This window comes from Protopterus annectens, chromosome 1.part2 (genome assembly GCF_019279795.1).
Source record: "Protopterus annectens isolate FY-2018-M chromosome 1.part2, PAN1.0, whole genome shotgun sequence".
NCBI classification, from domain to species: Eukaryota; Metazoa; Chordata; order Ceratodontiformes; family Protopteridae; genus Protopterus; species Protopterus annectens.
Window position 1 is genome coordinate 939073829 of NC_056727.1, and position 25431 is coordinate 939099259.

At 38.1% G+C, this 25431-nt stretch overlaps 2 protein-coding genes across 2 annotated transcripts in view; both read left to right on the plus strand.

Annotated features, from left to right (window-relative positions):
* The window catches only part of LOC122792074 (gap junction beta-3 protein-like), a 53543-nt gene extending 37310 nt beyond the window's left edge, over nucleotides 1-16233 (plus strand). Inside the window, exon 2 of the mRNA XM_044059878.1 lies at nucleotides 11976-16233. Within this exon, the coding sequence (XP_043915813.1) occupies nucleotides 11999-12805 (807 nt within the window). The 5' untranslated portion in view covers nucleotides 11976-11998 and the 3' untranslated portion in view covers nucleotides 12806-16233. The remainder of the gene's footprint in view (nucleotides 1-11975) is intronic.
* The window catches only part of LOC122792058 (gap junction beta-3 protein-like), a 102027-nt gene that overhangs the window by 74023 nt on the left and 2573 nt on the right, over nucleotides 1-25431 (plus strand). The window contains exon 3 of the mRNA XM_044059876.1: nucleotides 24536-25431. This exon is cut by the window's right edge and continues 2573 nt beyond it. Within this exon, the coding sequence (XP_043915811.1) occupies nucleotides 24559-25365 (807 nt within the window). The 5' untranslated portion in view covers nucleotides 24536-24558 and the 3' untranslated portion in view covers nucleotides 25366-25431. The remainder of the gene's footprint in view (nucleotides 1-24535) is intronic.

Sequence of the window (25431 nt, forward strand, 5' to 3'; positions counted from 1 at the left end):
GCAGTGGTTGTAACAAAGAAAATATGAAGCACTGAATATTATAAGGAAGATAAAATAGAGTTGGGATCTTCAAGAAAGGAAAGGAGCACATAACATAAATGGAATTTGAAGAAACAATACATGCAAAATAATGTTCAGAAAGAGGATTGAGGTTTAAGGGGAAGGTTGGAGCTGAGCAAGTTATGTAATTCTAAAGTGGATAATTGTTAAAAAATGAAAACATACATACAATGTATAATGCCTTAATATAAAAATGTTAATATGCTTTGTTTTCTATTAAGGCATAATTTACTAAGTGTATTTAAAAACAAATAAAAAATCTAGTCACAGAGCTGAGTGCTAATACTTGGAAATGTGAGTGGCTTTGAAACTGAACAAGTACTTAGTTGTATGAAAGATCAACAAACATCTGTTGCCTTGTGTGCCTGCCATCAACACTATCTGAAGCATTTAGAGATGACAGTTTTTGATGTATACTCAACTATATCCCTACACATCACATATGGAGAACTAATTTTTTGGAAACAGCCTTTATTCTATGCAACACATTTGGAAATGAAGCGTCACGATAGCTCCGCACACCACAACATGCAATCACGTCTGCATGAAAGAAAGTTAACTAAATAAGACTCAAAAGGGACAAAGGCAATTGCTTTCCCTCACTAGAGTAAATATTACTCTCCCCAAATATGTTTACAGTCATGACATAACAGTAATTGCATTTGTTTATATTTCAAACAATGCCTACCACTTGCAACAGACTGACTGCTATGAACTGTTAACAGGCTGTTTTCTGCTCTCCTGGTTTTTATTCCATTTGCCTACAGTGTGACTTTGAGCAAGTCATTTAACTAGAAAGTTCTCTGAGGCTGAGGCTGAGAATGCTCCATAGGGATAAAATCCCTACCCCAGTTGGCAAATGCAAAATAAATAAATACTTGGCTATGTTGTATTCCGTACTCCACCCTTTCCAGCCCTTTATGTTTGAGACAAATATTTTATTTGCAAATTGTTCTAGATACATGGCAAACAGCAAGAGAGACAGTGGACACCCCTGTCTGATTCCCCTTCCCATCTGAAATTACTCGGTTACTTTTCTGTTAACTTTAATTCTTGCTAATGAATCCCTGTATATTTCGTTGAACAACTGGATTGAACTTGAGGGGAAATCAAAAGCCCTTAAAATCTTTCACAAGTAATCTCAATGCATTCTGAAAATGCCTTATCTGCATCTAGCCCAATCCTCAAAAGTGTTTCCTGGTAGCTTCAGCCTCCTGGTGTATTACGTTAACTAGTAATACTTTATCAAATGTCTGCCTACCTTTTATAAACCTACACTGGTCATTATTTGTTATTCTAGGTAACTCCATGGCTATTCTGCTTTATATTATGGAGGTAAACCCTTTATAATCATGGTTTAAGACAGCAATGACCTTGCATGATCATGGGTTTGTAAGGTCGCTCCCTTCCTTAGTTATTACAGCTTCCTTCTGTGTTTCTGGGACCCTTTTTCCCCTCCATAATCATGTTAAATAGTATATACCACTTCTCTATAATTTGTGAGCATAATTTCCATATTTCAATGGAAGCCCATCTCAACCAGGGGTCTTTACCACCACCTGCATTTTTTTTTTTTTTTTGTGCTATTTCCTGCCAAGACACTGGGTATATAAGGGATTATCTTTCTGTTAATCTCTATACTCCTGCTCCTTAAAGAAGTTCTTGACTCTCTTCCCTCACTTATACTTATACTCTGGCTGTTGCTCTTTATACATCCTTAAAAAGTCATTTTCTAATGTTAGTCCAATCTGCTCAGGATCATTTATCAAGATCCAAGTGTCTGGGTCTCTGATCTTCAGTTTGGGGGTATTGGCAAATAATTCTGCTTAACTGCCAAATGTGCCTTTATTATTTTTTTTCTTCTAAACTCTCTTCCCACTTTCAAATGCTTCTATTTCCATTTCCTGCTTCAGACAACTGGTTTTGTAAATCCCTGTATCTAGATGTTTCATGCCCAATACTTGCTTAGCCAAGCATTCTTTTCTGGCTTATAAGATGTTCCATCAGTTTCTTTTTAACTGAGTCCCACTCTCTAATATGCTATCTTTGGTTTTAATGGCCTTCTTTATATATTGAATTAGCTGGTCTTGTAATCTGTGTTGCTTAGATTTTAATTACCATCATCCTCCCCAGGCCTCCAATGCCTCAACATTATTGTTATCTTAGACAGCTCTAACTCATGTTCTACTGGCAAATGGTCTGATATCAGTCTTGGGTGTATACTAACCTGCTTTACTAGATATTCATATTTTACCAAAATGTAAATCCTATCCAGTCTATATGATTTTCATATCATTCCTGCTCTATATCTAAATATCTTTCTCTTTGTCTCCTTTCCCTCATCTTCCCAACTAAACTGTCTACACATTTGTTTTAAGAAGAGATATTATTCTGACTCTTACACCACAACATCTTCTCTATCTGTCACTACATTCCAGGGTCTACTCATCACTAAAATCCCTTGATGGAATTCTGTTATTTCATTAAAAATGGACCTCATCTACTCTTTGTTTTGTGAGGTGATAAATGTTACACAAAGTTATCATTTTATTACACTGATACACTCTAAGCAAAGCATGCCTACCTTTCTATTTCTACATTAAGACTTCTGAGTATTAGTGTAACTACTCCATATGCTTTTGCATATTAGCCCTGAGATCTAGTCCTCTGAATTAAATTTTCAGTCTCTTCTTTATTTAAATGCATTTCTTGTAACATTAGAATCCCTGCTTGACCTCCTCCCAGTAATGTAGCATTTTATTCCCTTTTTCCATCTACCAAACCATTTACATTCCAAGTTAGTAACCTAATTGTTGAACACGTCCTTATTTCCTTCCTATGGGCACACTGACTATGCTCCATTGCTTCCTTGTGATCTAGACAACATTGTTTCTGTGTACCTTTAAATCTTTACAATTTCCCTAAACACTTGAGTGATGCACTTAATTATATCTCTGTTCAGCAGTTTATCAAACCTGTTTGGGTATACACAAAAAAGGTAAACATAGAAAACATAAGGTAGAGCCTATATATAAACCATCTCCTCTTTCTGTTAGACTTTCTATTGTATCTTGCATCTATCTGATGCTATGTACCTAGTATCCCATGTATGGAATTGATGCCTCCCCAAAGCCCTCCTTATCCTTAAAATACTTTTTATTTACAGGTTTCCCATCCCCCCATCTGCTGTGTCTTGTTTAATAATAGTCCCTGCCTTTCTCCTTCATGTCTCATTTCCTTCTGTTTTTAAGCAGGCTTTTCTATGATGGGTCTGCATTGTAAAAAAAAGAGAAAGCCATATCCAGCTCTGCAGTACTCCATTATTTTTAATGTAGTATTTTCTCCCTTAGCTCCCAGGAACTGTGAGCAGTAGCACAGACTCTACATGATGCCCTATAGGTGAACAGTTGTATAGACTAACCACTTTGGCCATCTACTGTGGTGCACAGTATCCTCAAGACAAGAGAACATGGATCACACTCTGCACATCATGGCAGTGCTAGCCATTCAGTGATGTAAACGTTTTCTCTAGGTGATTCAGTGATGTTGACTAAAGCCCAGCATCTCTAGGTCAATAAGCTACTGTCCAGCCAGTGTCCAGTTCTCAGTTAAGGTTATCTTGGACAGCTGTGATAAAAGCTGGACATAAAACCAATAAACCTGCAAAACATGAACTAAGAATTGTTACATTCATTATAGGTTCACTGACAGGACTGAGCTTGGAAGTGGATGACATGATGGTATGGCAGGGGCTGGACATCCTATGTATCCAGGAGACAAGATGTAAGGGCAGTGCAGCAAAGTCACTTGACTTGGCACACAGAGTCAACTACTCAGGAGGAGCAGATGGTAGAAACGGTGTGGGAATTGTGGTGAGAGAGAGAATTCAGAAAGCAATGACAGATGTCATTAGAATTAGTGACAGGCTCACGGCAATCAGACTCCAACCTAATGATAGGGCAGTATTCATAATCTGAGCCTATGTCCCACAGCAGGGTTGTGAATGTGAGGAAAAGATTACACTGAGGCAGCAGATAAAGCAAAGCAACATGAATTGTTGTTGTTAATGGGCGACTTGATTGCACATATTGGAATAGACAGAAAACAATATGAGGACTGCCTCAGTTCACATGGTTGAGAAAACAGGACTAGGAAAGGAAAGACCATTGAACACTTCTGTCTAGAAAATGGCTTGACATTAGCTAACTTTTGGTACAGAAAGAGACAGAGTCACAAGGTCACATACAAGAGTGGCCAGCATGCAACTCAGGTAAGCTTTCTCCTAGTAAGGAAAGGGCAGTGGGGTAGAATCAGTGATTGCGAAATCATCCCCAGTGAAACAGTTTTCCCACAGCATAAACCACTGGTTGACACAAGCAGTGGTCAGAGAAGGCTGAAGACCTGGAAGTTGACTGTAGAGAAAGCATGGCAGTTCAAGAAATTACTCAGGGTTCCACCACCTTAAGAAGAAGAAGAAAGAGTTGGTGTAGAAAAAGAATGGCAGCACCTCAAAACAGCATGTGTGAGGCTACAAACCAGATGTACAGCCAAGCCAGGTATGAAAATAAGGGATATAAGGAGACCTGGTGAGGAATGCAGACGTCCAGGAAGTCTTAAAAAATGAGTCTAAGGAAAAAGAAAAGACAGAAAAGATAGAGCAAGCTAGGAAGGCATACTGGTTGGCTACCAAAGAGGCTGGGAAAGCAGATGCAATAGCAAAGCACAACGCATCAGAGGCACTCTACAAGCTTCTGGAAAGTGAGTCAGTAGATGGCACAAAGAAACTGCATCAGGTTGTAAAGCAAAGACAGAAAGACAACGAGGATAGTCAGACACCCTTCATAAGGGATGCCAGCCACAACCTGCTCACCAGTCCACAGGACATTAATGGTAGATGGAAGGAGCACTTCCAGCAGCTTCTGAATGAAGAACACTCCACCTGCCTCAGACACAACCTAGGTTGAGAGAAGAGGAGGAGCCCACCATAGAAGAAGTAAGAAAAGCACTAAGGAAAAAAATGAAGTCAGGGAAAGCAGCAGGCTCAGATGAGGTCACAGCAGACATGGTAAAGATGTTGGGTAAGATAAGAGAGAAATGGCTCCTGAGGGTACACATAGCAGTGTGGAAAGTAAGGCATGTCCTAGATGACTGGAGAATAAGCATACTAATGCCACTGTTCAAGAACAAAGGGGACATTCACAACAGTGGGCAGGACAGAAGTATCAAACTCCTGTCGCATCGTGTGAATGTACTGGAGAGGATGATTGATAAATGAATATGCAGACTAGTAGAAAGCAAGATGGAAGATGAGCTGTTTGGATTTAGATCAGGATGCAGCACAACTGACCTGACATTTGCAGTGAGATATATAGTTGATTTCCACAAACATTGGTAGAATTGGTGCAAGCTATGTACAAGGACCCAATGAATCACGTACAGACAGTGTTTGGTCTCACAGATGGGTTTCCAGTGGGGGTGGGAGTGAATCATGGTTCAGCACTGGGCTCACTGCTGTTTATACTGGTGAAGGACTACAATAGCAAACATGGGCGGGGAGGGAAGACAGATCAACAAAGTTGCTGTATGCAGATGATGTGGCATTACAGGCAGACTGAGCAAGAACTTCAGCAAAGGATCAGGGAATGGAATAAAAAACTGAAGGCACAGGGGATGAAACTGAATATAAATAAGAAAGTTGTAATGTCAGCAAATAAGGTAAATCACAAGAAGCTGAGAACTGAGACAGAAGAGAAAATAGTGGAACAGGTTAACAGCTTCATGTATCTGGGACGGGTGGTTAAGGAGAAGGGATGTCTGAATGAAGAGGTCAAAGCTAGGAACAATGGAACTGGCACAGAGTGTCAAGTGTAGTGTGTGACAGAAGAATGCCAAAGATGCTGAAAAGTAATGTGTACAAAACAGTTGTGTGACCAGAACTACTGTATGGTACAGAAACTTGGGCAGTAAAGGCAGAGCAGCTGAGGAAGCTACAGGTGATGGAAGCGAAATGCCTGAAATGTGTGGTAGGATGCACACTGTGGAACAGACAAGGAAATGAGGACATCAGAGCAGGAGCCAAAGTATTTCCAATTTCAGAAATGGTTAAAGAGAACAGATTGCTGTGGTTCAGGCACAGGTGCAGAAAAGCAGACGACAATCTCGTGAAGATGATTTGGGGCAAACAGGAAGAAGGCAAGAGGGAACAATGGCATCCAGCAAAGATGTGGATGTTTTGTGAAAAAGAAGACTTGTGGGAATCTGTGATGAATGTTGAAGAAGGCAGGAGAGTGGCATTAAATAGAGAGAGATGGCAACAGTTGACGCAACACCACAACCCCAAGCGAAAATAGGAAAAGGAGGTTGATGATGATTTTCTCTGTTGTATTTTTACTTTTTCTCCTTACATGTGCATTAATCATCTTGTAAACCTTGTTTCTTCTATTTGTTTACAGATCCACACCACTTCCAATCTTTTTCCTTTGCTCACAACACATAAGGTTCCTCTTGTTAATTCTCCCCAACCCAGCTTTCTCTGTAATCTTAGTCTTTCCTGATAGTTCCCATTCCTACCTTTGTTACAGTAAGGGTGATTAAATATTTGTATTTTAATGTCCCCCTGTATCTGTATGTTTCCCCTAGCATCTGCTCACAACAGTGTAACCTATTATATAGCATTTAAAACAGCTCACCTCCATATAATTAAAACATAACAGTGAAGACAAAATTGTATTAAAATGTATTGTACTCTAGTTGTTGGTTGTACATGCCATTAAATGACACTGTCCCACATTCCTCTGGATTAAATCAGCTCTTTCTTTAAATGTTAGAAGAACCTTTAAATTAATAGCAAAACAATTAAATATTAGGTCCAATGTCTTTTGTTTCCACTGCAATCAAATGTCTTAGGCCTGATGCTTCCCCAGGCTGAAAGAAACACATTTTATAAAAATGTCGGTTTCATATGTGCTGTTGCACACATGGAGTGAGATAGCTCCACAACATGCCTTCTTGTCGTCTCATGGATAATCTCTATCATTAACCTGTTGCTCCATCTTCTGGCAAGACTAAATCAGAGTCATTGCTTTCTTGTCCACTCTACTTTATCCTTTTAGAAAGTAGTTCAACACTTTTTTGCTTCTCCCCCAATTTTTGTCTTAAACACCAGAAATGGTTTTGTGGGCTATCTTTCGTGCAGTCTCTTCCCTTTTCGTGACGTTCTGCTGTCCTCCTGGTCTTTGGCAGCATTTGATGTAGTTTGATCATGTACTTGTTTACATATCTCAACCTTCTTTTCTAATAGTTTTTTGTCATCATGGGAAATAGCACTCTCATTACTGCTGGGTTAATTTGTTTGAACCATAAATTCGTTTGCCTGCATATTTTAAAATATGGCATAAATCGTTTATATTTCAACATCATATCCAGGGAAAATCTTGTTCCACAAAAAACGTCTGTTGACCCATTAAAAATGCTTGCACTTGCTACGTCTTCATTGTGCACTTGTTTATGTCTCTCAAAATCCTTTTCTAATAGCTTTGGGTCATCAAAGGATTTTACTCCTTGGGGAATGACACTCTCATTATAGCTGGGTAAATTAGTTTGAACTATAAATTCAGCTGCCTGCAGATTTTAAAATATGGCATAAGTCCACTACATTTCAACCTCAAACCCAGGGAGAAGTATTGTTCCATAAACAACCCTATTGAGCAACTTACAAACTTTTTCCTATTTTCCACAACAGAATCAACAGTCTTTCCTTCAGGTGATAGTTTTGTATCTTAATGACCATTGGGTGCACATACCATTTTCCTGTCTTAGGTTCATAGTTTCATAGGTAGATACTAGGCTATCTGCCCTAAGGCATTTATAAGCCTAGCCACAGTGTATTTGGCTTCTGCCTCCCTATTAGATTAGCCTACTGTGCCTGTGTAAAGTAGGTCACAGAAGGTACCCTTTTAAGATTAGTTTACTGTGCCTCTGTCTAGCAGGGACACAGTAGAGATCCCAGGGGTGAATTTGCGATTTCCCATCCAAGCGTCAAGATTTCGCTTGAAGAGGGTGAATGAGGGGCTATGTCTAACATGAATTGGGATTTTATTCCAGAGTCAGGGGAGCCTCTGGGAAATGAATCTGTCCCTCCAGCATGTCCTATTTATTTTTGTGCTGAGGTTTAGGTCCCTGGAGCGTGTAGCTCTAAGGGACTTGGATTTTTTGAGGTGGAGCATGTCCATTAATTCTGGGTTTGACATGACTTTGTATGTCAGGCATAGATCGCCTCTGAGTAGGCGGTAAGCAACTGAGTAGAGCTGGAGTTTCTTTAGTCAAGCTGCATAGGACATCTGTTTCTATCCCATGATCCTCTTGGTGAGGTACTTTTGGGGTCTCTCCAGTTGCTGCAGGTGTCGGGTAAGGTACATCCCAAAAGGGGCATTGTATTCAATTATGGGTCTGATGAGTGACGAGTAGAGGGGCACAATGACCTCTCTCGATCTAGATGCAAACCCTTTCGTGATAAGGTGGGCTATATAGAAGGTCTTTCTAACCACTTTGGCAACGTGATTATCAAAGGAGAGATTACTATCTACGTTGGTCCCCAAATCTCTAATTACTTCTTCCGTACATAATGGATTACCACCTATGTGGTAATTTGTGGGCACCTTGTTTTTCCCAAAGGGGATGACTATGCACTTTTTAGCATTTAGCTTGAGGCCGTGGCTCTGGCACCAAGCATCTGTCTCTGTGAGACCCTTTTGGAGGATGCTTGTGTCAGCTGGAGATTCGATTATGGCCCCCAGTTTGCAGTCATCTGCGAACTTTGTCAGCCATAATCCCCCCATGTTAGCCTGAACCTCTGAGAAGTATATGCCGAACAAGAGAGGTCCCAGAACTGAGCCCTGTGGGATGCCACTTGTAACTGGTTTGGATTCGGACATGGCACCTGCAATTCTGACCATGTGGGTTCTATCTCTGAGCCAGTTTGCAACCCATCTTGTGATATAGGGGTTGATATTTAAGCTGGTAAGCTTATTTATGATGCCCGAGTGGGGTATTGTGTCGAAGGCTTTTGCGAGGTCCAGGTAGGCTGTGTGGACTACCTTGCCCTCATCTATGGCTTTGGTAACTGTTTCAAAGAAATCAACTAAGTTTAAGAGGCAAGATCTGCCCTTAACAAAGCCGAATTGGGTAGGGTCCAGTGTCTGGAGGCTCCCAATGTCTTTGTTTATGAGTTCCATGATAATATGCTCCATAGCTTTACAGACCAGACTAGTCAGGCTTATGGGGCAATAGTTTCCGGGGTCCGTTGTGGCACCACCTTTGTGGAGTGGGACCACTGTAGCAGTACGTCATTCTTTGGGTACATATCCTGTAGTAAGGCTAAGTTTGAACAGTGACTTAATGTGAGGGTTCAGTTCTTCTTGGAGCTCATGTAAGACACAGCCTGGGACACCGTCCGGTCCCATAGATGCTGTGTTTTTTGCTTTGGAGAGGGCAGCTTTCACCTGTGCATCTGTGATGTCAGGGAGGTTACATTCAGTTGGGATAGGCATTTGCTCCTTTGGGGGGTAAGGGGGGGGGAAGTTTGCACTGAATCTGTCTGCTAGGATGTTGGCTATGTCTGTAGGTTCAGTATATTGTGTACCATTATGCAACAATTCAGAGCATATCTGGGAGTTTCTGCCCATGTTCCTGACATAACTAAAGAAGGCCTTGTGATTATCATTAGTGTCTAGGGCAATTTTTCTTTCGAAACTGGCCTTTGATGATTTTATGAGGGATCGAAGTTTCTTGCTTATACTGATCAGAGATGCCTTCCCTTTTTGGGATTTTGCTCTGTCATGTAGTAGCTTCCTCCTTCTGTCGTATAGCTTATTTATGGCCAGGGTCCACCAGACCGGTCTCCTGTTTTTGGAGGAGTGAGTCTTGGTTTTATTTGGGATAGCACAATCCATGCATTCCTGCAGGTGCTCATAGAATGCATTTGTAAAGGATTCTGCGGATTGGGCTGTATTATCCTCTGGCCCAGGGGCTTTGAAGGATTCCACCTCAGTATTGAGAAGTGCAAAGTTGGCTTTTGAGAAATTCTTTACAGTGATTTCCTTGGCTGGGAGTGGGGACGGGATATGAATGTCCAGTGAAATTTGTTTATGGTCTGATCTTACCAATGAGGGGTTTACCTCTGGTGTGGAACATAGAGTCCCCATGTTGGTGATGACCAGGTCCAATATGTTGTTCCCTCTTGTGGGAGTGGTGACCAGTTGTTCCATTGCGTTAGAGTTTATAAATTCAAGGAACCATTGGGCGAGGGTGTTTGGGCTTGAGTAGTTTTCCCAGTCAATGTTTGGGTAATTGAAGTCACCCAATAACATAGTGTTTGAAGAGACCTTCATATTCTCCAGTGTTCTCAGGAATGTCAAGTGGGGTTCCTGTAATAGGGAGGGTGTTCTGTAGCAGGCTACAAACTGAAAGGCAGTTTTGCCCACTGTTAGTTGCACATGGATGGTTTCCGATGCTTCGTGCAGTGCCACTAACCTGGAGGTGTAGGTATCTTTGATGAATATAGATACTCCCTCTCCTTTTGTGCTTCGGTCTGAGTTTTGGGGCCAAAACGCATGGTATGAGTTATAATCTGGTAGAGCTCTGTGTGCTGCCCCTCCAAACAATTTCTCAAAATGTTGCTCCCCAACCCTCTATACTCTGTGCGCTTGGTCAAGCAGAATTTCTGCTTCACCCAAGCCCATTCAGTTACTTAAGAAGTCCTTCAAGAATTTCACACAGGGATTACCTTTGACCCCTTCCAGTACATTGACTATTTTAAGGTTTTCTCTCCTACTGCTATTTTCAATCTCCATTAATTTATCTTCCATTTTTGCCCTTGAAACTTCCAGCTCCTTCACTTTTCCTTTTAAATTCCTTTCTTCCTGTTTTATTTGTAGCAGTTTGTGAAAGTGGTCGCTCAGTGTTTTTTCCACCTCTTCCACCTTTTTGCTATTCTTCCACATATAATCCATACACGTATCACCTGTTTCAACTCTTCAGAGTAGAGCCGCTCGATCTTTTCTGTTAGAATGCCTAGCTCTTGTGAATGATTTGAGGTTGCCATGCCTTCACCATTACACTATTCCCCTCTGAGTGCAGTTACTGCTGTTCCCAAGTCGTCTTTTTTTTTTAACTTGATAAAACCATTTACTCACTACTGGAAAGGGATTGTGGTCAGGGATGTGGCCAGAGAATTCTGTTTTGCACTCAAACTCTTAGTGCTGCCCCTCCAAACCATTTCTCAAAATGTTGCTCCCCAAGCACTTAAACATATGCATCACTTTCAGCAGTTCACTCTAGCTATTAAAGATATTGTCTCCAGATTAGCAGATCTTTATGAAAGAAAGCTGTGTACCCTTTACTGGAGGCATTATTTTGGACTCTTGTAACAATAATAGGATCTCATAAAGCCCTAATGATTTCAAATGATACTCATAAAACTGTACTCAGTAGAGTACAAATAGCTTGCCTGGCTACATCATTGATTAAGGTTAGCATCACTCTCCTGACTAACTTGTTAACATACTGGAAGTCCCTTCTTATACTGTTTTCATTTATTTTTCTTAAGGCTTTGTAATGATCACCTTAGCTAATGTCTGACTCCTCCATAGCTGACTATGTGGATTAATGATAATAAATGTTAATGTGTGCAGATTTACAACAAACAAAGATAGCCTCACAAACAAAGGAATATAGCAACGTGGGTTAAAGAAATGCCAGCTAAACATATAGTCAAATGACACATCTAAGCCATTAACTTTAGCCACCATTTATGATAATTATTTACTATTGTAATATATCAATTACTTCTATTCCATGTTTATTTTTAAATTGTAAAAAAAAAAATCATTAATGCGATCTTTCTTTTAACTATGCAGGCCTTCCACGTTAACATAGAAAAATGGACTGGAAGACTTTTCAAGCTTTGCTGAGTGGTGTAAATAAGTATTCCACAGCATTTGGACGGATCTGGCTCTCAGTTGTGTTTGTGTTCCGTGTACTTGTTTACGTGGTAGCTGCTGAAAGAGTATGGGGAGATGACCAGAGAGACTTTGACTGCAACACAAAACAGCCTGGCTGTACAAATGCCTGCTATGACCATTATTTTCCCATTTCCCACATTCGTCTTTGGGCATTGCAGCTTATCTTTGTTACCTGCCCCTCATTGCTAGTGGTTATGCATGTAGCTTATAGGGAGGATCGAGAAAGGAAGAACAGATCAAAAAATGGGGAAAATTGTAGCAAGCTCTACCAAGATACTGGGAAAAAACATGGTGGTCTGTGGTGGACCTACCTGTTAAGTTTATTTTTTAAAGCCGTTACTGAAGTAGCATTCTTGTATGTCCTTCACAGACTCTGGAATAGCTTTGATCTCCCTCTGTTAGTTAAGTGTGTGGATATCAGTCCCTGTCCTAATACAGTGGACTGCTACATTGCTAGGCCATCAGAAAAGAGGACCTTCACCTATTTCATGGTTGGAGCCTCTGCTGTATGCACCCTGCTGTGTGTTTGTGAAATTTGCTATCTGATTGCCAAACGAATTTTCCGGTGCATACAAAAGCGAAAAAATCATCAGTGTAATTCAGTAACTTACAGCAAAGCTTCCACCTGCCAGTGCCATGCTAAACTTGAGCAAATAAGTTTAAGTCCAATGAACAAAAAAGCTGAAAGTGCCAGAGCATCAGCACCAAATTTGACATTACTCTAATGAGTTAATATACAAGCAAATTCATATAAATTCCTTCATGCCACTCAGCATAACGCTAATATGTATTACACAAGTGTTTGCTTATTTTGGCTGTATAGTGTTTTTATAGAGGTTGCTTCACTACCTTTTCTTGAAAATACATGATATAAGCTCCTTTTGTCGAGCCAATAGTTACTATTAAAGACTCTGCAAAACCTCTGATTTTTTTAGCTACTGCCAAAGTGATAAACTAAATGAATGTCCAGTGTATTACTTTTATAAAACATACTTAACAATGAAGTATTTTACTTGACTATGATGATATACATCAAGATAATAGAAATGTGTGTATTACTAGAACAGTTATATGCATTTAAAGCAAGATCGTCCCCCCACCACCACCAACAACAACAAACGTAACCATTTCATACTGCATCAGATTTATTCTCTTCTACAGAAATATAAGCCTTAATCTCCACTACTTTGCATTTTTAAAGAATTTAGACACTGAAGTTTGAAATGGAGTGATTTTGAAACAAAAACAACTAAAGATGGCACCATGAAGTTGACTTTCATTATATATCTTAAGTAAACTTGATGACACAAGCATTACATCATGGAAACATAGAGATGCATGTTCTATAACAATGAATTCTATTACTAAGAGAAGATGTAAACTTAAAATGTTTTCATCAGTCCAAAATCTGAAACAAAACACTGCGGCTATGCATCCATATTAATTACAGCAACAAATGGGTGCTCAAGAAAAACTATTCAGAGAATCTGATTTTTTTGTCAAGAGACATCAGACTGATGTCCCATCTGCTTAAGTTGGTGGTAGCTCAGGTGGATGTAAAAGATTCCATGACACCTATCAAAAATGATAGGGAAGTTCCCATTGCCCTTGTCAAATTTCCCCTAGTAGTAAAAAATACCACCTCAGGTCTCCACTGAATGGAGGCTACTAGCCTAGTGGGATTAACCCCATCAACAAAGAACAGATACATAAATAAATAACAGTTAATGTAGGTCCTTGTTGAAACCATTGCTGAGTTGCAGAACTACCATACTTTTCATAACACTGTTCAAAATGCAAGGATTGCACAGAACATGGATAGAGCACGATATTACTATTTGTTTTTTGATGTAGCTGTTATACCTTCAAAAAATATATCTTTTCTTCTTTATGAAAAGAAAATAGCATTGAGGGAAACAACTTTATCAAGCTGCCTTAAGACGTAATGCAGCTAAATTCATGGAGCCTTGATGAGCATTCATACTCATCTGAACTAATTGCTGTTCACACTGTGGAAAGACTAACATTGGAAGAAAGAAAATGCTAAGATGAAAATAGAAAGAGACAACTACTTAACTTGATGCAAACAGTTAATATGGAGTTTGTTCATCAAAGAACTGGAGCCTGCGATTATAAAAGAAGAAATATCACCTTTATGAAGACTTTTGGCATCTGATAACTGTTATCAAGTCACTGCCCATTTAAATGAGCAAATTCAATTATAGGCAATTAATATTACTAGCAATCAGTGCAATTTTTTATCATGACAGAAGTCAAGTAAACAATGAAACACAAAACCTTGCACAGATAATGTCTCTTTCCTTGAAACTTATATAGGTCTTTTGTATGGACAAGACTCTTTCTGTAACATTCATGACATGATTTTTTCCACAACTATGGTTGAATATTTAAATGCGAGGAGATGGAATTGCAGTCCCTTCCTCATTTCTGTGTAACACTGGATCTTGGAATAATAATATTAGTTTGGAAAAGTGGGAAGTAATCCCTCACATAAGAGGGTAATAGTGTGCCCAGCCAAACATACTTAAAATACTGGAATTTATGTACTGACTAATGAAGCCTTTTACAACCACTGGCTATTTAGCTGAGGTGCTCATCTGACTGCCTGTAATCAGGAATATGCGGTTTGACCAGCCCCGACTCCACAATATTAAGTAGAATAAAGTGTCATTGTCATTCAGGTGAGATATTCCTGTCACAGTCTACAAGGACAAACACTTTATCCTTAAAGCAGGCATACTTATTTTCACACAAAGACTAACATGGGGACAGCAAAAATGAAATACTGATTTTTCAGAAGGTCAATTTTAACTTTTTAGCCTTACATAAAGTTAAGCAAAATGCACAAACTCATCACAACTTTTTCTGCTGAGGCTGCACATAGAATATAAGGCTGAAAATGTTTTTTTGAATTAAAAATGTTTTTTTTAAGGAACGCATTTCTAAAAGGAAAGTTTTATATTGTGCAATCGTCAAGAAATGGTTATACTTAATGAATATACATGAAAAAATTAATACTGCTTTTAACATCTTATTTAATGGTACATATGTATGTGATGTTTGCCATCACAGATGCAAAAATATATATCTACAGGGCATTTTCCACTAATGAATCTTCTGAGAAGACTGGGGACTTAGCAGGAGCCATCTTCTTAAGGTGGGAGGGTGAAGCTGTCTGAAGGATTGTGTCATTTACAGAAATAGGCAACAGCCCATGGCATGAGCACCATTTCACACCCCTCCCATGAGCATTTACAAGGCTCAGTGAGGGGCATTACAGCTGCTGACTGCCTAAATGATGCCTGCACTGTGAGCAGCTCTTTGGCTAACAAAGAACAAATGGGGCTCAGACCACAGTTACTACTTACTACCCAGATGGTTGCAGGAGTGACAATAATCAGATGTTTGGGAAGTGTGGAAAAACCAAACAATAACAAAAACTAAATAGAAAACAGAAAGAAAAAAATTGGTGACTCAATATGAGGCTACACAAGGTGATTCCTCTTCTTTAATCATATTCTAAAATAATATAAAACTTCATTTAGTTATGCATCTAACTATTTTCACAGACCTCTCTATGCATTCCTGTATTTGTCTACTAACTGTATATTTACAAAACCTGCAAATAAAAAAAATAAGTTTTCGTAATTTAAGTTGAGGCTGGACATTATAGATTTTACCTTTAGCCATGACCATGAATTTTTTTATTTACAATAAAACTGGTTATATTAAAGAGTCACTAAAGCAAACATCTTAAGAACTAGATCTATAGAACTGTGGGGAAAATGAAGCCTGATGCACTGCAAAAGTGAATTGTCAGATGCAGCTAAACATTAGACCTCGCTTGGCACTGAACCTGTTGTGGCTGAACTTAGAAAGATGTAAGAAGGGTAGTTAAAATCAGAACTGAAATCATGGTATTATGCATACATATGTACCATTTGTAAAGCTGAACCTGTAAATATTGCTAAAGTGTGATATAATTTAAGATATTGGTAGCATGTTAAGGCAACATTCAATGTATCATTTCATAACATAATATGTAGACCATTAAAGCCTTTGATTTGAACTGTCTGTTTATATTTCACTGAAACCCTGTTTTGATATTAAACAACGGAGTTTAGTACATCAACACAGCAGTGATTAGCCTTATTTGTTGATTTTACATTGAGTTTAACCACAGACTGTAAATAGGTTTTGCATGTGTAAGCATTAGGTATGAACAGATAAGTTTTATTGTAACAGCTTAAGCATAGGACTGATAATGAAACTGGAGGATTAACTAATATGACCTACTAATAACGAGGTTATGTTGCTGCTGAGGCTTGTGGGAGATGTAGTGTATTATTATGCTGTACAGCTGTCCACAGCACAATCCCCTTGAGCATTTCATGGCTCAGATGTAGTGCCATGGAATATCCCAGAATGTTTGTCTGCCTTACTTTCTGCTGCATGTACTGAAGCATTACAGGGAGGTACAAGGCCCTTATTCCTTACGTTGCACTTCCACATGGCTCTCTGTCTTTCTTTTACAGATCACATGAAATGCAATAAGGTGTGGCCGCTTGTGTAATACTTCACATGATCATTTATTTGATCATTTGCTATTAAAATAAAGTAGGAGATACAACTGACAAGTATCAGGAATCTGCAGTATGTATGTTCTGCCTGAAGATCCTGACAGATGCAAAACTATTAACTAGTATTAAATCTATGCTAGTATCTGATGACTCTGTAGTATTCTAAATGTGATTTTAACATGCTGCTTGTAAGACAAAACATGAAAATTAAATTCAGTAAAAAAAAATCATAACAAAGTCCACAAGTAATTTGGAAAATGAACCACATTAATTATTGTTAATATCTTTAAAACAAACCCTCTTAGTCCTGATCGTAATCATTATTGCTATAACATCATCAAAGTTTTACAAAAATGTTTATCCTATGAGATTCAACTTGGAGTATTGAAAACTAGTGCCTGCACTGATGATCTTTTTTATGTACCATCCATGGGTTCCTAATGCTTAGCTCTATCACTGTAGCCCACCTTTTTCCATTTCAAAATATTTGAAAATGGCCAATCGTACTAATGAAAATATAAGCAGGAAAACATTGAAGTCACCAAAGTGACAAGGTCATATTTAACAAAAAGATGGCTTCTGCTGGCTTCAGTGTTTCTGTTGCAGACATCAAACCTACTTCCAACTTCACCCCATGAGAATTGATGGGCAAAGATCTTAAGTACTGTACAGATGGAAAGAATTTATACCAGCCGCAGAATTACATTGTCTGACAAAACTGAGTAATAGTGATACTATGGTTTCACAGAGTGCAATTAACAGAGTGTGAACATTCGCTGTAGGTGATTGTCACTAAGGAAAAGTGTCACCCTAACCATATGCGCAAAAAATGGGAAAAGGGGTTTGCAGATGGATGGATGGAGGGATCAGTGGATGAATAGATGGATGGATGCAGAAAATGTAAGCTAAGAATATTTAAAAATTGAAAAGGTTATGACCACAATTAAAAGACTGTTTGAACTATACAAGGGAGTAAAACTCCTTTAAATTGAATGGCTGCACTAATCATGTGGCATACACGACTTCTAAGCTGTGAAGAAATCTCTAAAACAGGGGAGAAGCCAAGGCAGCATTTCATTTTAAGTATGAATAGTGAACAAGGAATCTGATATGCTAGAAGATAAAGAAGTCGACAGGGGATGATAAGGCTGTCGTTGACAGACACTGCTACATGAAAAATATTAGAAACAGTAAACAGGGGGCACATAATTTAGTATACATTCAGTACATGAACAATATCCTTGCCATAATAGCTGCTACCAGAGAACTGGACACCCTCATTGTCAAGTACATAGGCTAGATTGGGAAATACATTGCATGTGGATTTCTCTTTATTTAAGTAAATAATTGTTGGTTTGTTTATTCACCTGTTTGCAATAAAGTGTGCTTCCATCTTGCAAGGGAACTTTACATTTCTTACTGCAGCAAATTATACTAAAAAGCTAAGCAACCACCACTGTCTCAAAAAACAAAACCTGATACAATAGAATTGAGTATGTCAAGTGGATTATATAATCATTGGTAAACTGCAGAACAAATACAACAGCAAGAAGAAAAAAAAACAAAGTCAACACACCTGTCAGAGAAAGAATAACACAGATAAGTACTAACCATCAATGCTAAAACAAATCCCACACCAAACATTAAATTATATAAAAAAAACCTGAAAAAAAAGCATAATATTTTTTTTTTGTGGGGGGGGGGGCAAGCTCCCTCCATCCCACATACCCCAGTTACTCCACATATACTAACTCTAGGATCGCACAAAAGGGAAGAAAGGGTATATTCCTGTCCCGCACTGTAGTGCGATCTTGCAGAAGAAAAGACATCACATTTATACATCTTTCCACAGATACCTACCATATATACAAACCTCTCCCTAAGCCACTCAAGCAATACCACTCAACACACATTCACTGTCTTTAAATGGTATTCACTCACTATTAATATTACTGGCATTCAAGAAAAAAAAACAAATATGGAAATGACCGAAGAAAATAAATGCTGCTAATAATTCAGCTACCTCCAGGCACCTGCTATACACACAACAATCTTAACAGCACTTACCTAAGAACATTTTTCTGCACAAAATACACTAATGACTTATTGACCACAGAAATGCAGTCAGGTTATCTGGTGCCTTGTTTAGTTCCTTGATCTATTACCCCTTTCAACTGTAAGTTGAGGACCAAATTAAAAAAAAAAAACTCTTCAGCTCTGAAACTGTAGCAAACCACTTGCTACAAATGCTGCAAAGGTAACGTGGTTTACTGCAATTACAATATGACACACAAAGTGCTTCATCACTTCAGTGTGACTGCAAATGGCATTCATTTCTTAAAGCAGTTACAGCATGACCACACCACTGGCATCTGATGATTGCATCCCATAATACCTTATACCCCAGGCAGCTGCTCCCTTTGCCCTACTTTAGTTATGCTTTGGTTTGACTATCTTGTACTCCCTGAAAGAAGTATGCAACTAGAAGAGCACTTAGTCTGTTTCTACATCCACCAAACAGGCTAACCGAATGAGCAGTTGGCCAAACAAAATGTACTCATTATATGATATCTTGATAGAAGCTACAGCACAGAAAATCTAGTCATACAGCTGAAGCAATAATAACTGAACCAATTGTTTTTTTTTTCATCTGAATGAGTACTTCAAGTAATTACTTGCAAAATAAAAACAAATCTAACCCCTTGTGTGTCAGTAGTCATCACTAACTGAAGCATTTAGAGATGACAGATAGTTTACAGCAATATCCCTGTATACCATAAGGAGAAATATTTGTTTGAAAGAAGCCTTCATTTAGTGCAATGCATTAAGAATTGAAGCTTCAGCCACAAAGGTATCACATGCAACAACATAAAATCATTAATACATGTGGTACTGCAAACTGGAAAAGACTCAAGAGAGAGACATGAACAATAGCTTTCCAACACAGGAGTAAATGCATCTGTTTTAAAAAAAAAAACTTTACAGCTATGCCATAACTATAATTGCTTTAGCTTATACTCAAAATTATATCTAGCAGTTAATGCAAGGGCTTATGGTTAAAAGCTGTTATCCTGAGTTTGATTCCCTTAGCCTCCATTTGACCACTGCATATTTCCAAGAAAGTCGCTTTTACAGACAGTGCTTCAGGACTGAAGCTGAAAAAGGTCCATGTGAATTCAATCAGTATATCGACAGGTGGTCAAGGTGAAATTCCCTGGGCATCAATTACCTGAAGCACAAAACACCAAGGAACACAAATCATGTTTTCTGTAGGAAATCACTGTCGTTGCAATTTCTACATCTGTGCTGGCTGTGATTTCCTTCTTTGGGGAGATTTCCCCCTTCAGATTATTACAACCGTGGTGCTGATATAGATATATTTGGGTCATGTATGGGAGTGGAGCGGGCTTCCCCATTTAAAAACAGTTGCACTTTACTTTTTCACCTTTCTATGTTTTCAGCGCTAGTTTTCATCATTTCTGATGCTCAGGGTTTTTAGAAATAAATATCTAAAATTATAACATACAGTTGTGCATGCAAGACAAAATGAATATAGCAATGTTTGTTTTTCAACTCTGTCATTCATTTCTGAATTAAAAAAAAAAAGTCTGGTCACCTTACTTGTGGGGAAAAAGAAACAAGCTTTTTTTGAGGCTGCAATAGAAAATTTTACTTTAGCGTGTTTACCTGAATGAAATTCAAAACAAGGCATATACTCCACCCTCACCATCCTAAAAAGAAAACTTTTACATTAGTAGTGTACTGAGTCATACATTTTCTGATTGTAGAGAGCAGGAACAAATGAGCAGTAGAATTGGTGAAGATACTTGAGACACATGTCTAAAATACATGGGTTAAGATACCTATGAACATGTCTAAAATAAAGGGAAATGATTTAGGTTCATAAGTTCATAGGTAGGTACTAGGCTATCGGCCAGACCTCTCAACCAATTGGGAACCAATTTCAACAGAATCAGGGACAAGTCAAAAAAAATCAGTGGCAATCAGGGACACTTTTAAAATATTAGTGCTATTAACTTGAAACATTGACAGAATCAGAGCATATGAATTAATACACATTTTCTGAAGTAAAAGAAGTTTGTAACTCTTAATTATTGTCATTATTCATTAAGTGTAATTCACCACCTTTCTTCCAAAAGTCACTAGTTTTAGGAGGGATTAAGAGGGACAGAGTTAAAATTTGAGTCAAAATTAGGGACGTCCCTGAAAATCAGGGACAGTTGAGAGGTATCGACCCTGGGGCCTATATAAGCCTAGCCAAAAAGGTTCCCTGGCTTTCGCCACTGAAGAAAATGATTTTCCTGTGCCCCCGTTGAGCAGTACCACAGAAGTGATCCCTGGGGTGAATTATCTATTTCCCATCTAGTCGTCAAGATTTTTCTTAAAGAGGGCCAATGAGGAGCTTTGCTTAACATGAATGGGTAGTTTGTTCCAGAGTATGGGAAGTCTCTGAGAATTTAAAAAAGACACAGATTCATAGACAAAATCAAAACTGCCAATAATCCGAATTTGCTATTTTACATATGAGCCCAGCTGATACATTCAGTTCTGACATACATCCTAATTGCTCTTTTTGCACTAACCAAGCTTTATATCACCCAAAACTGGCTTGACAGAACCAAAATAGAGTGGAAGGGCTTTTTTTAACATGGCCTCTAAATACATTATGTCCCACAAGCTGATTCTAGGTAATAAAAACAAATGTGAGAAATATCAGAAATTTTGGAACCTCATCATTGAACAAATTTTGAAATAATTTATAACATGAACATAGGTATCAAGTTACCCTTACACACTTTGGAAGTCTTCACCTCTTGGTAATTAATTGGCAAAAGTTTCTGATAACTCATCTTTGATCTACTAATAACTTAGATATTATCATCATTGCTAACACAATGTAGCACTAAGTGTAGATAGATGTACATAGTTTAATTAGATTTAGCCCTTTACTCACCACTTAATTTCAAACATATACCTTTTATAATTATAAATGTTCTTAAGTAAATATATCAGTGACCCATTTCTTTAGAATTCATAATTTGACATCTAAAGATAAGTTTGTAAAAGGTACTTATTTGTTATTGTCATACCAATGTAAATTTGTTCATGAGATAATGTCATCTTATGTTACTCCTTTCTTTTATGGTTTGTACAAGAAGTATTTGAAAATATATTAAATAAATGATGGAAAAAAAACTGCATATAATCTATGAAAATAAAACTGAAATAGGAAGTCCAATTTGACAAGGGCAGAAAGTCATGTTTTTTGCCATAAAGCATGTTTTGCGCATGAAAATTAACTTAACTGAGGTGTTTTGTACAAAAACTTAATTTAAACAGGGTGAAATGTCCATTGTGTTGACATACTTTTCATTGTAGTGATATATTTTTCATTTTGTAAAAACCGACTAAGATTATTTCCAATTGTATACCAATGCCATTCATGCAGCACTCTGCTTTCCTTTTGTCAACTTAGCAAACACAAGTACATGCTTTAAGGTATTAGTACAACCTCTCAATAACAAAAATACTTTATGACATTAGTGTAAATTATTTACTAATTTACATTAAAACATAATAAAATGTTTCAATGTCTCTAAATAATTTACATTAAAACATAATAAAAATGTTTCAATGTCTCTACCACTTTCCCATACTCTAAGAGTTTTGATTATTTTATATTTTATTTTAACTAAAGGAAATTGTATATGATAGGTTCATAAATTCATAAGTAAATAGTAGGCTAGCTGAACTTGGGGCCATTTTAAGTCTAGCTAGCTTCCCTTAATACAAATCAAACCCTTTAACTCTTGTTTGTGGGGTAAACACCTTAGCCATTATGCCATCCCCCAACCATTGTACCTTATATTTGTGAGGTAAAGACTTTAACCATTATGCTAACCCTTAACTCTGAAGAATCAAACTCAGTATCTTGTGTCTCTGAGGTAACATTATATGTGTGTGTGTGTGTGTGTGCGTGTGTGTGTGTGTGTGTGTGTGTGTATATATATATATATATATATATATATATATATATATATATATATATATATATATGGGTCTACTTTAAATAACCGAACCGACACTTCACCGACACACAAAACACCGACCCCAAATAACCGAAAACACACAACACCGACAACTCACAAAACCGAGCACCATTACACCGACACAAATAATGTAAACTACACATTACACACAATGACATATCCACTAACCTTAACCCAAACCCTAGCCCTAAGGTTCGACACTACCGCACACTTACCCTACCCGCACCCTAACCCTAACTCACTTAACCCACCCCTAAACCTAACGACTGTCACTATCGCACACTTAACCTACCTGCACCCTAACCCTAACTCACTTAACCCACCCTAAAACATAAAGCCCGTCACTATCGCACACTCACCCTACCCACACTCTAAACCTAACTCACTTAACCCATCCCTAAACTACAGTCCGTCACTATCACACACTTACCTTACCCAAACCCTAACTCTGACACTACCACACACTCACCTTTCCCACACCCTAACCCAAAATCCCTCAATATCGCACACTTACCTGACCGCTCCTAAATCCGTCACTATCGCACACTTACCGAGTCGCGCTCACACGTTGCCCTTGTCGGTCTTTCAGCTGTCGGCAAATCACTTTTTCGATCAACTTGCTTTTCGGTCGTTTCATCTCGGTCTTCTGCGTGTCGGTGAAATGTCGGTTCGGTTATTTAAAGTAGACCCATATATATATATATATATATATATATATATATATATATATATATATATATAGTTTACTGTAAAAATGAAGAATAAAGGTTTGGCGAACACGAGAATGCCGAATGTCAGCTGGCTGATTCCCATATTGCCGAACTACATTTCTCTAAGTGTCCTTTGCAGCCAATGCCACTGTGCATTCACTTATATACCGTCAGTGCTTACGAACAGAGATCATGGTACAGAGTGGTTTGGGAAATTTATCCTTTTCCTTACTGTAGTGCAATCTCGGAGTTTTGATATATAATTTGCAGTGGGTGTGGGGGGTGCAGAAGGGGCTTGCCCTCCTGCAAAAATCTGAATCTCACCATTGTGCAGTACTGAACTATGTACATTTGTACTGCTGAAAAGCAGGCAGGTAAGTGGCAGCAGGTATAAAAACATCATTGATATCGAACATGCCGAATTCGATATCTTCAGTATTACCATTCGACATTGTTACATAATTAATATGCAGAAGGTCAAAATTATGTCTCAGTATTTCTACCACATCACATTCCAAATTTGGCATTTTTGATAGTAAACCTATATATATATATATATATATATATATATATATATATATATATATATATATATATATATAATCCCACATTTATATTTTGTACCTCAGTTGAATTCACTTTTTAATAGTTGTTTTATTAATCACTTTAGCTAATGTCTGACTTTTCCACAACTGATTTTGTGGTTTGATACTAATAAATGATAATGCATGCAGATTTGGAAATGAATTATAAAGTGACTTCCCTCTGGTTAGCAGACTCTGATATCCCACAGATACATGCGAGTTTGCTAGTTTAGCAATTTCTTTTTCTGCAGATGTAATTTTTATATAGTTTTAGGATTAATCAAAATCTTATGTCCTCCCAAAAAGATAAATGTAACAATGTGGGTTAAAGAGATAACACATCTGCAAATCAGCAAAAGAGATCTTTAAGCTATTAACTTTAACCACCATTTATCCTGATTACCTACTATTGTAACATATCAGTTTCTTCTATTCCTTGTTTATTTTTAAATTCTGAAAAACATTAATTTGATTTTTTTAACTATGCAGGCATTCCACAGTAACACAGAAAAATGGACTGGAAGACTTTTCAAGCTTTGCTGAGTGGTGTAAATAAGTATTCCACAGCATTTGGACGGATCTGGCTCTCAGTTGTGTTTGTGTTCCGTGTACTTGTTTACGTGGTAGCTGCTGAAAGAGTATGGGGAGATGACCAGAAGGACTTTGATTGCAACACAAAACAGCCTGGCTGTACAAATGCCTGCTATGACCATTATTTCCCCATTTCCCACATTCGTCTTTGGGCATTGCAGCTTATCTTTGTTACCTGCCCCTCATTGCTAGTGGTTATGCATGTAGCTTATAGGGAGGATCGAGAAAGGAAGAACAGATCAAAAAATGGGGAAAATTGTACCAAGCTCTACCAAGATACTGGGAAAAAACATGGTGGTCTGTGGTGGACCTACCTGTTAAGTTTATTTTTTAAAGCATTTACTGAGGTAGCTTTTTTGTATGTCCTTCACAGAATCTGGGATAGCTTTGATCTTCCTCGGTTAGTTAAGTGCGTGGAAATCAGTCCCTGTCCTAATACTGTGGACTGTTACATTGCTAGGCCAACAGAAAAGAGGACTTTCACCTATTTCATGGTTGGAGCCTCTGCTGTATGCACTCTGCTGTGTGTCTGTGAAATTTGCTATCTGATTGCCAAACGAATTTTCCGGTGCATACAAAAGCGAAAAAATCGTCAGTGTAATTCAGTAACTTACAGCAAAGCCTCCACCTGCCAGTGCCATGCTAAACTTGAGCAGGTAAGCTTGCATCCAATGCACAAAAAAGTTGAATGTCTCAGATCCTCTGCCCCAAATTTGACATTACTCTAATGAGTGGGTATATTCATACAAATTCCTCTATTATGCTCAGCACAAAGCAGATGTATATTGCACAAG